Raw genomic sequence first — 12132 nt, forward strand, 5'->3', positions numbered from 1 at the left:
TACTTATGCAATCAATTATTTTGTGTTTTATATTTGTAATTAATTTAGATCACTTTATAGAGATCTGTTTTCACTTTGACATGAAAGAGTCTTTTTCTGTTGATCAGCGTCAAAACAAGTCAACTTAAATCCACTGTGATTCAATGTTGTAAAACAATAAAACATGAAAGTTCTGGGAAGGGTGAATACTTTTTATAGACACTGTAACTAGAGCACTGCCACCAATCGTGTAGTGTAGGAAAAAAAAATATCTCACAGGAAAATTATAAGAGGGAGTCTGCAAAACATCAAAACTGGTTCAGCAAGAGTCTTAGCATAAATACGCAAAAGAATCTTTCCTCTAATGTCTAATTGCAATACATTCTTCAGTTGGCAAATGATAAGATCTGCATGGCAGAGACATTGATATTGTAAGCAAGCCAGTGAGGAAAATACTCTTCACTTTGTAGAGGAGGTTTTCAAGCAACTTCATCACTATAACATGAAACTTAAATAGAGTCTTTGTCCAAGTAGCAGTTGCATTAAAGAAGAATGCCAAATATTCACAACTAATTAAGGACAAAATCATTGTAAGAATGAAGAACAAAATATGACTGAGCACAGAGCCTTTCTTAGATATAATTCAATATTCTAGTAGTTTAGCAACACTTAAAATACTGTATGTAACATGATAAGAAGTTTGTGTGTGATGCCTCACACTATGGTGTAGTCGTTGTTGTATGTTATAACATGGATAATAGAAACACAGAAACATAGAAAACCTGTAGCACAATACAGGCCCTTCAGCCCACAAAGCTGTGTCAAACATGCCCTTACCTGAGAAATTACATAGGGTTACCCATAGCCTTCTATTTTTCTGAGCTCCATATACCTGTCCAAGAGTCTCTTAAAAGACCCTATCGTATCTGCCTCCACCACCGTTGCTGCCAGCTCATTCCATGCACTCACCACTCTCTGCGTTAAAAACCTACCCGATACCTCCTCTGTACCTACGTCCAAGCACCTTAAAACAGTGCTCTCTCGTGCTAGCCATTTCAGCCCTGGGAAAAAGCCTCTGACTATCCACACAATCAATGACCATCATCTTATACACCTCTATCAGCTCACCTCTCATCCTCCGTCGCTCCAAGGAGAAAAGGCCGAATTCACTCAACCTATTCTCATAAGGCATGCTCCTCAATCCAGGCAACATCCTTGTAAATCTTCTCTGCACCCTTTCTGAGGTTTCCACATCCTTCTTATAGTGAGGCAACCAGAACTGAGCACAGTACTCCAAGTGGGGACTGACCAGGGTCCTATACAGCTGCAACATTACCTCTCAGCTCCTAAACTCCATCCCACGATTGCTAAGGGCCAATGCTCCGTATGCTTTCTTATCCATAGAGTCAACCTGTGCAGCCTTAAGCTTCCTATGGACTCGGACCCCAAGAATCCTCTAATCCTCCACACTGCCAAGAGTCTTACCTTTAATACTATATTCTGTCATCATATTTGACCTACCAAAATGAACCACATCATACTTATCTGGGTTGAACTCCATCTGCCTCTTCTCAGCCCAGTTCTGCATCCTACCAATGTCCCGCTGTAACCTCTGACAGCCCTCCACACTATCTACTACACCTCCAACCTCTGTGTCATCAACAAATTTACTAACCCATCCCTGCACTTCTTCATCCAGGTCATTTATAAAAATCACGAAAAGAAGGGTTCCCAGAACAGATCCCTGAGGCACAACACTGGTGACTGACCTCTATGCAGAATATGACCCGTCTACAACCATTCTTTGCCTTCTGTGGGCAAGCCAGTTCTGGATCTACAAAAAAATTTCCCCTTGGATCCCATGCCTCCTTACTTTCTGAATAATCCTTGCATGAGGTACCTTGTCAAATGCCTTGCTGAAATTCATATACACTACATCTACTGCTCTACCATCATCAATGTGTTTGGTCACATCCTCAAAAAATTCAATCAGGCTCATAAGGCACGATCTGCCTTTCACAGAGCCATGCTGACTATTCCTAATCATAATATGCCTCTCCAAATGTTCATAAATCCTGCCTCTCAGGATCTTCTCCATCAACTTACCAACCACTTAAGTAAGACACACTGGTCTATAATTTCCTGGGCTATCTCTGCTCCCTTGCTTGAATAAGGGAACAAAATCCACAACCCTCCAATCCTCCGGAACCTCTCCCGTCCCCATTGATGATGCAAAGATCATTGCCAGGGGATCAGCAATCTCCTCTCTCGCCTCCCACAGTAGCCTGGGGTACATCTTGTCTGGTCCTGGTGACTTATCCAATTTGATGCTTTCCAAAAGCTCCTGTATATCCTCTTTCTTAATATCTATATGCTCAAGCTTTTCAGTCTGCTGTAAATGTTTAGGATAATGTTTAGGAGAGCCTAATAGCATTTGTGTTTTGCACTCTATAAAGAAAGTGAGAAAAGAAATCACATGCTATCACACAGCAATCTCAATTCACATTATATCTGTTTGAAAGGTGCAAGAATCATTGATGAATTTATTTATTAATTTTCTCATACCATCCAGTCTCTTTTGGCCAAAAGGTTGCTTGTAATTTTTGGGGATCTTTGAAGAGATACATTTTCCAAGATTGTTCATGTCTAGCCATGAATAAGCATTTAGCTAACTTCCTGTTCAAGCAAAGCACCATATTTCACCACAGAATTCACACTAGGTCAGCTGCAGCTGTGCCATAGATCTCAATATGTTTGAGTTCAGTGTAGCCGAGCTGAGAAGAGAGATTGCAGAGACAAGTGTTGAAACAAGAGCAAAATCATGATTCATAAACCTATCAAGAAGAGGCAAAGACAACTTCAGACAATACAAGACAGTAAGAGGCTTGAGACTGACAAAACACATATGGACATGGAGAAGTGAGAGATTGGTCAGACTTTACAAGTGTGTAGTATACACTGAAGAATATCTCGTGCAAATTGGTGAAAAAGTCAGAAGAGTCCATGATCGTCAAATGATTGCAGTAAGAGATTGATGAGAACTCACTGAGGAAATATGTGATGATGGGCTATTTTCAGGTGGATATTGACCAGCTACTGAAGTGGAGACATATCAATAGTGAATTGTCAGGATGTAAGAAATTCATCAGATCAAGAAGTAACTACTGTACAATGGCAGAGAAAATGCAGTTAAGAATGTCTAACCATCTGAGAAAGCCAGTTAACAGACTAAATCTGTAATTGCTGCTTATCTGTGAAACACTTCCTCAAAGGGGGCAAACAATGTAGTACAGTTGAATGTAAATAGGTTATTGAGTGAGTTTAAATGTGACATAATGGCATAACATATGTGTGTGTAAGCACATGTGTTAGTTGTACTTAGTCTGCAATACACTGCTATTGCATGTTCTGCAGCTCCTGGTGTCGCATAGTGATTATCAGAGGTAGCACTTGGCAGGAGTGTGACTAGTTTAGATATTTCCACCAATTACAGTGAGAAAATATTTCTAAAGAACTTGCTGATATAGAACAAGGAGCAGCAAGGCACAGAAGCAGACACTCCAGCCCACAATATCTCTGCTGAACAGAATGCCAAATTAAATCTCTTCTACCTGCACATGATCCACATCCCTCTATTCCCTGCATATTCATATTTCTAAAGCCTTATTAATGCCACTAGCTTATCAACTTCCACTACTATCCATGGCAGCCCAGACCATCTCACACCTCATTCTTTTCTGAGGTTCAGTTTGAAGAATTGCTCCCTAAATATGTTGTGTGGATTCCAGACTTTCATACAGTTTCAGCATCTTCTCCTGCTCGTCATTCTCTCGGCTCATCTCCAAGAGACACTGTATTCTTTTTGATGTGTGCAAATGTTTTGAAAACCTTAAGTGTGTCATTCACCATCTACGTACTATGGTAATCCATGGAACTCCGCAATTTGAACCAAGCATTGGAAACACCAGGAAGGTTCAGAATTGGCACAACAGACAGAAAAAAAAACATTGACTAGCAGCTGACCACTAAATTGCCCGTTTTTTTCCATAAACAGGCCTGGTGCTGGGAGTGCGGGTGGCTAGGGAGCTTGGGGGAGGTGCGGGTGTTAGTAGCTATTTGACTGAATAGGAAACTTTCCTGATGTTGTATGCACTAATCACAAGAGGTCATTGGAAATTAAAGGCTGGAGAACTGAACTCCAAAATGCAGCATTGGGGTCAGATCAACACTCCACAACCTTTATTGTTATGATTGGACTACCTTGCAAACTAGTGGTGGACAGACACCCATGTGCAGTAATATCCTCACAAACATGGTGTCCACTGCAAGCTGTCTTATATGCTATGCAGATGACACTTTGGAGTTTCCAGATACTCATAATGCCCAAAAGCTGAACACCAACAAACCAATATCTTATCTATCATAGATTAACATGGTTTAATGGTTAATTTAAAAAACAAAAATCAGTTTCATACATTTCCTTTGTATGATATTGTTGTACATCCACTCAACATTCATGCCAACATCATGGTGCTTTAAAGACTTAAGAGGGTGCTGGAACTTGGAGCCAATAACAATCTGCTGAAGGTACTCTTTGGACCCAGCAGCATCTGTGGGGGGGAAAGGAACTCTGCATCAGCCCTGCGACATAAATAGTTTCTGAAGGAAAATGTTCCTTTTCAAATTAATTTCTCCCTCACTCTCCAAAATTCAGCTCACTAGCTCGCTAGCTTCAAGTTTGACTTTAGCTGCACAGGAGTAAATTTTACATGCAACAAATAAATTTTGCACGTGCAAATATACTAGAATACCAGAAATACATTGAAATAAATTAAGAGAAACTCTGGGCAGATTGACTGGCTGTCTCTAGTAAACGCCAGCCATGTGTAAGGCCCAGAGGTGGTGCAAGGCCTTGCAAGGGTTACATTCTATAATCTTGAGTAAAGTGCTAAATATCCATGGTATTGCAGGATGCTCCAATAACGTTGTTTCAAAACTTAGATTCACTGGTCATCCTTCCAGAATTCTACAGTCCAAGGTGCTTGAAATTTCACACAATATTACAAATGTTGACATCCAAGTTTTACAGGATTACAGTTACAGGATTTATATTGCACTCCCTCAAGTTACTTTGTAATGCTAACTTTTGTATCGGAGGAGATATTGCTAAATATTACAGTTGTTTAGATTCTGAGCACTGGATCTCAGTGGTGCTATCAAGTAGTGCTTCCTAGTAGCAACTGACAAGCACCTTTTATGCTTTGCTAGTTTCTGTATAGAGTGCCGCCCATAGGTTTGGAAACCTGCAGGCTGCTCCATAACCAGGAAGTACATTCCTAAAGGTGCAAATTAGCTAATTTGCTATTGCTATACTTCACCTTTACCACATTTGTAAGCCTCAGACAACGTACCATTCATTGAAGAATATCACAAAATAACTTAGTACTCACACAGTCCCTTGGTATTGAATATCTTGAGACATAACTGCTCCGGTTTCCAGCCCACACCCTGAACTTGATTTTAACTTCTGTAGCACAGTGGTTATTGCATAATCCATCACTCCACCTACAGGCACACAGCAATCCAATCCTATACCATGCTGGCTAGAACACTTAAATGCAGTGGCCCAGAGAGATAAAAGAAAATTTAAATTCAACAGTAGAGATGGGAGGGGATTAAGGTCCTGGTGAGGGGGCGGGGTGGCAAGAGAGATAGAGAGATAGAGAGAGAGAGAGAGAGAGAGAGAGAGAGAGAGAGAGAGAGAGAGAGAGAGAGGGAGAGAAAGAGAAGGAAAAAGGGTGGGAGGGAAAGAGAGAGAAGAAGGAGAGCAAGGGAGAGAGGGGAAGGGAGAGAGAGATACAGAGAGACATGTAATATCTCGATGCAGGGTTGGAAGAAGAACAAGGGATTATATTTTTCTGAACACTTAAATAAAGGTATATGATTAACTGTCTGGTTTCCACAAAAACTCTACCATTATGTTCAGGACTTTCATTAAGGTAGCTTAGGTGCTCACCTGAATTAGCAGGGAAAACCAAGACAGTATCTAATGTAGGTGTTGCAGTTTTAATATAAAACACAGATGCAGGGATACAAATCTGTATTTTACATGTTACTACTTAGCATAACTTGCACAAACCTGGTTTAGCACAATTTAAAGGGACACTCATCTGCAAGTACTCAGAATATTAACCATAGTTATTTTGGCTGGATTTTATTTTGGTGAATTGTACTGCTCTGGAAACTGCCGTAGTCCTGCTTTAATCTGCTTCAAACATTTCAAGAGGATTCCCCAGTATATAAGGGCTCCACACACTTAAAGAATGGCTATTCCTTTCTGATTCTGGAATAGGGTAGTCTGGGCTTGGAAAGTAATGTGTGCGCAGGCAGTAGCATCCTGAACCACTGCTTTCCTACATGCTTTCAGCTGGCAAGACACAGTCTTTGAGAATGTGAGCAAAATGGTCTGCCAGTATTGCCTTGGACTCTTTCCAGATTATAGAAGGCAGTATCAATCCTTAAGGACCTCTATCACCCAGGACATGTCTTCTTCACACAGTTATTAGCAAGGCGGAGGTACAGGAGCCTGAAGACACACACACAATGTTTCAGCCATCTAATATCTGAATGGACAATGAATCCATGAACACTACTTCAATCTTCCCCTCTTCCTTTTTGCACGACTTATTTATTTTGTTTCTTTTTTATATATTCTTATTATAATTTATAGTTTTTATTATTATGTATTGCAATGTACAGCTACCGCAAAACAACAAATTTCACAGTATATGCCAGTGATATTAAACCTGATTCTGATTAATTTATCAATAAGTTGCTGACACTGTTTTTTTGCCAAGGCTGGTAAAGTTATAAATATTCCTGACGGCCACTGCTATGATTTGTAAAACCATGTGGTGGTGTGATGATGTATGCCATTCATGTACTTTTACATATAACCTCTAATGATTATGTAAACAACAAAGAATACAAAATCAAACAATATATTTACAATACTATTTAAATACTACTGAAATACTAAATACACTCCTGCCACCTGCAGCCAGCAGTAAATGTCTAATTGTCCTGCCACAAATGCAAGCTTCCCCAAGTTCATACCTTGGCTGACCACAGCCATGCATGATTACAACACATAACATTAAGACAGCTCCTGTGGCTATCCTAATCTCTTGGTGTCTAATCACCATCAGCTCAACATAGAAATGCATAAAAATTTCCCAGAGAGTCACTAAATGACTATAATCCAGAGTTTTCCATCCCTGAACGACTTTGATGCTGCAAATCAAAATCTGCTTCTTGATTTTATGGCTGGGGTTCAATTTACTTTTAGCCAATGAGCATGGAATTTATAGTGTCATGGTGAGGTGGAAAGAAAGACCTCAAAGTCAGCCTTTGATTTACCACAGAGCAAGGAGGTCTTCAGTCATCTGACATGGAAGATTTTGACAAGAGTTAGAATGGACCGACAGCTGTTGGCTACCTGCAGTTAGAGCTTATTGGCTTCAGATGGTTAATCAACACTGCAGTTGATCTAATCCTTCCTCTAAGGTCTAAACCAATACTTTCAACTATTTGCAGTCGTTCTTTTGTGTGAAACTTACGTTGCCTCTGCAGCTTCAGCACGGATCATGGAAGCCTCTGATATTTAAATCAGAACCCCAGAAGTATTTATTTGTGGTAAGCGCTCTACAGGTGCCCAACAGCAGGCTTTTGGAATATTGCCAGGTACTGGTTGACATGGAGACAAGAGAGGAGATGTGCTCACAGCTTGTTTCATTGAGATTGCAGGCTGGCAGGCAGAAGAAGCAAGCTGTGAATAGGAAGGGAGCTGGTCATAAACAAAACCTGTCAAGTTCTGGTGTGGGGCCTGGAGTGAAGACGTAATTTGAAAGAGGAGGATTGCCCCATTGTAATTGAGAAGTGTGATTGGAAAATATCAGAAAAGTTAGATGGCAGAGCAAGTGCTGTGATGAAAGAAGAGTAAAAGAGGAGTACATTTACTGTCACGTATAACCACTGATAACACCGCAGAACTAATCTAATGGCAATGGTCAGGGTGTTGACAATCTCAGCTGCTTCACTCATGTAATCTATCTTTAAACATCTATGAAAAGACAACCCATTTGTATGTATAAAAATCTGCATTAAGATTTGTTTTGCTGGGTGATCAAACATGGTTACTTATGTCTGCAACAGACTCTAAGCCCAAATCTTCAAACTGCAGCGAAAACACTAAATGATACATTCACTGATTAAGATAGGGCTGGCTGTAAAAAAAATTTTAGCCCTCCAACTGCTGGGAATGTTGGCTAACCTACTAGTGGTTTTGAAACTTGGCTTGGCTTGACTTGGACCTCTCTGTCCTGAAATCACGTAGGAGGTTGACTCACTCCATTCACCCACAGCTCAGAAACCATCCAATATTAAAATCTACCCCTCAGATATTGAAATACACTGTCATACTGACAGCATGAGACTTTGGAAAATGTATCGTTTAAAAATCAGATCAAAACACTAAAACATATGAGACAGTTTATATTATGTTGCTGGTGGTTTAGTGAGGAAATGTTGCCCACCTGCCCTTTGTTCTTCAGCACATCCTCAACTACCATGAACTGCCACTGTAACTTGCAAGTTCAGAACATTCTAGAGGTTAGATGTTAGTGAATCTGACTTCCTGATTTGTCACTTCACTCTGTGTTGAGTTTAATTGTGCTAATGCATTTTGTCAGGGCCTACTGTTCTGAATGCAAATGCCAAACTAGATTGAAAAGATAAATGTTTTAATAGTTTTAATTTATATTAATGGTCTTTAATTGCATCATACCAATTAAATATTGTTTAAATATGTATAGTTAAATTTTTATGCATTTATATATTTGTTTGTTTGTTTCTTTATTTATAAGTATTTAAATCTATCTTAACACTATTTAATTGTCTCCGATAACCTGAGTCATTTAGAAAGTTTCATAGGCCTCAAAGGACCAGTGGGCTTTAAGGTTTCACTGACATAGAACATTCTATGTCATTCTACAATCCAATCCATGGGATTGCAACAGTTTGGCTAGGATATGGGGAGGGCAAAGCAGTGCATTGGCCAGATCAAAAACAATCCATTATTCCGAAGGTAGAGGAGTTAACAGGACAGTAAAACTTCAACTTAGACTTTACATGAGCCTCTAAAGAGAGGAATGTACACCAATTTGCAAACTGCTCAATTTAAATTCCAACACCATAAACAAGATGACATGCTACATGATGGTCCATTACAAATATCAGGCAAAAAAATCCATATAAGGTTCCTGCTTGATATATACTCAGACACATAAGAGGGAACTAAGCCTTTGATGACACAAGCCTTCCTTCTCATTCCTCTTTTCAGTAAATATCTTTTTTCCATAAGCTTCTATTAAAACATTACAATCAGTAAGAAAGAGCAAATATCAGCTTTGAGAGGAAGGACGCATCTAAACCGTTGGCCTCATGAGGCCAGTGCCTCGAAGAACATGCAAGGCCAATAAGTCATGGGTGGAGGTCCTCCTTTCTAAGGAATTATTCTCATGCTTTCAATTTTTGTTTGTCATTCATTTACTTACTCAAACATACCTGATGACACTCCAACATTATATCCCACACGCAAGCTCTGCTCCTCTGCTATCATTTTAAAATACCTCTGTTCCAATCCACAAGACGACAAAGATTAGAAATGGCATAATCCAATGTCCTGTACACTCTTGTATTAATTATGGCTTAAAACATCATAGGATAACTTCCTAAGAAATGTAACAAATTCTGTTGGCATAACTTGAATAAATCTGTTAAAAAAGCCTGTTAGTAGCAGGGCAATGAATATTTCTTCATATGTGACATTTCCAGTCAAAATTTAACAGCCAAGGAGGGAAAAAAAATGATGAGTTGTGTCCTCACCTTCACCTTACGTTTGACAGTAACAAGATTTAACAAACACACATTGCACTTTTTGAAGCCTTTTGTTAATTATGATGCAAATATTTGAGAAATATGTCCACATATTGTTCAAAATTACATTTAAGACCGAAGTTCTGTTTTTCTGAATCAATTCCTGGATTCTAGTCTCTAAGACAACATGGCATTTATTCTCTTTTGTGGTAATAATTCATGTGCTACTCTGTTTTGTCTTAATCAGCAGTTAATCCATTCCACATCTTTCAATTCTTTTCATGTTATCGTCCAAACTGTAATCATGCAACCTCAAACGTTGAAATATAACATTTAAATTTTAATCCACTGGACCTTAAAATAAAATGGACAATAGAATTTCTTTGGAAATCATTTTTCCATCAAGAATGGCCAAGCAATCTGAACCTTCTATGAAATTTGTTCAAAGAAAAATTACGGTCTCCACGTACAATTGTAAGGCTACAGACTAGCATGCTATTGCACGGCTTTAACAGAGACTGACCTTGTAAAGTCGTCATCTCCCATGACATGCCGAGGAACTGGAGAATAACGTCCTGATGTGATTGCTGGCAGTGGATATGTGGGTTTGCTTTCAACTCCACCCATGTAATTCATACCAGTGTTCACATGATTCTCTGTGAGGGTTGAAAATGCTGCAACGCAAAGATAAATGCATTGAATTAGCGAAGAACAACAGAGCCAGAGTAAATGTGACTTTTTACATATTGCCCTATAGCAGCGTATTGGAGCAGCAAAATGGTTGTTTTGAATTTGGAAATGGCAACTCCTTGCTCCACACTAAGCTTACTTTGCAGATGTTAGTCATGTTCAGTTGATAGGACTTTCACTGAATCATAAAATTGTGGAATTAATTCCCATTTAGGCACTCAAGCATGCTGATATCCAAGGGAATTACTAAAAGATTTCTTTATTATGATGTGATATCTTTCCGATAGGACATTAAACTAATCTGCTATCCAAAACTGATATAAATGATCTAATGACAAGATTTTTCAAGAAGAACATGGGAGTGTCCTACTCAACGTTTATTCCTCAATCAACACCACTGAAATGAGTTATCTATTCATTATTGCACTGCTATCTGTGGGAACTCGTTATGCACACATTTGCCAGCACGTTTTCAACAATTCAACAGTGACTGCATATTAAATTGGCTGCAACATATACTATGGTTCAAAGGTGATGTACAAATACAAGCACCTATTTTTTTCCTTCATTTATCAGAGGTCAGACAGTGAGAAAGGTGACCAGCCATGAGTTATATTAGGCTAAAGGTAGCCCAGGATGGGAATCAGGAAACTATATACCAAGTGATGATATGTTAGAATGTGATGTAGGTCAGATGGGAATGCGTCAGGGTGTAGCGTCTTGGAAAAGATTAAATCCAACATGAACGTTCAGTGGAATGGGCAGCACACCCATGTTCTATTCCATCTCCACAAATCAAAGGAAAACGGCTAGATGCTTCATGCACCAGGCAGAGAAATCTAGAATCAGATCTGACAGAAGATTGGGGGCTGATTTGTATTCTAGCTGGTTTTGTGGCAAGTGGGTAGTAATCTGCATTCAGTTCTCACCCATTGCTTCATAAATGGCGTGAAAATATTGCCAAGGTCCATGCAGACTATGTGAACTAAGTTTGACTAAGTTTAATACCCCTCTGCCCGAGTTCCTACTAAAGATGGAAAGCTGGAGACACAAAATGCTGTAATCTCTTTAAGAACTCAGGAGTTAGGCAGCATCTGTAGAGGCAGAGGAACTGCCAGTGTTTAGGACCGAGACCATGCATGAGAGTTCTGACATAAGGTGTTGACCCAAATGAGCAACATCTCTTTGCCTCGATGGATGCTGCCTGACCCAATGACAGAAAGCTGCTTGGCCCATCTTTGATGATTTTGGTTATATAGATACAGTTATCCTCTCTTACGCACAGTACTCTAAGATCAGGTATAACTCAGAAATGAGTGCAGCAGTCATATGAGAATGTGGCTTCACTTATCTCCTCCACTTTCCATGTGTTCATGGGTTACATGTCGATGGAGAAAGACTACCAATCACAGTCATGAAATTAACAAGGGACAGGAAACTAGCCTCTTCAGAATTTCCACACAAAGATTATATTGTGCCCATTTTCCTCTCTCACTTTGACAAAAGTAATGCCAATACAAATGATAA

General features: G+C 39.4%; 1 protein-coding gene across 2 annotated transcripts in view; it reads right to left on the reverse strand.

Moving 5' to 3' along the window:
* The window catches only part of dlg3 (discs, large homolog 3 (Drosophila)), a 404968-nt gene that overhangs the window by 200105 nt on the left and 192731 nt on the right, over window positions 1–12132 (reverse strand). Inside the window, exon 8 of one of the 2 annotated variants that reach the window (XM_072270742.1) lies at window positions 10439–10589. In XM_072270742.1, the coding sequence (XP_072126843.1) occupies window positions 10439–10589 (151 nt within the window). Of the gene's footprint in view, window positions 1–5429; window positions 5500–10438; window positions 10590–12132 lie in introns of those variants that run through there. The other variant, XM_072270744.1, reaches the window with a different exon arrangement.

Source organism: Mobula birostris, chromosome 10 (genome assembly GCF_030028105.1).
Source record: "Mobula birostris isolate sMobBir1 chromosome 10, sMobBir1.hap1, whole genome shotgun sequence".
NCBI lineage: Eukaryota > Metazoa > Chordata > Chondrichthyes > Myliobatiformes > Myliobatidae > Mobula > Mobula birostris.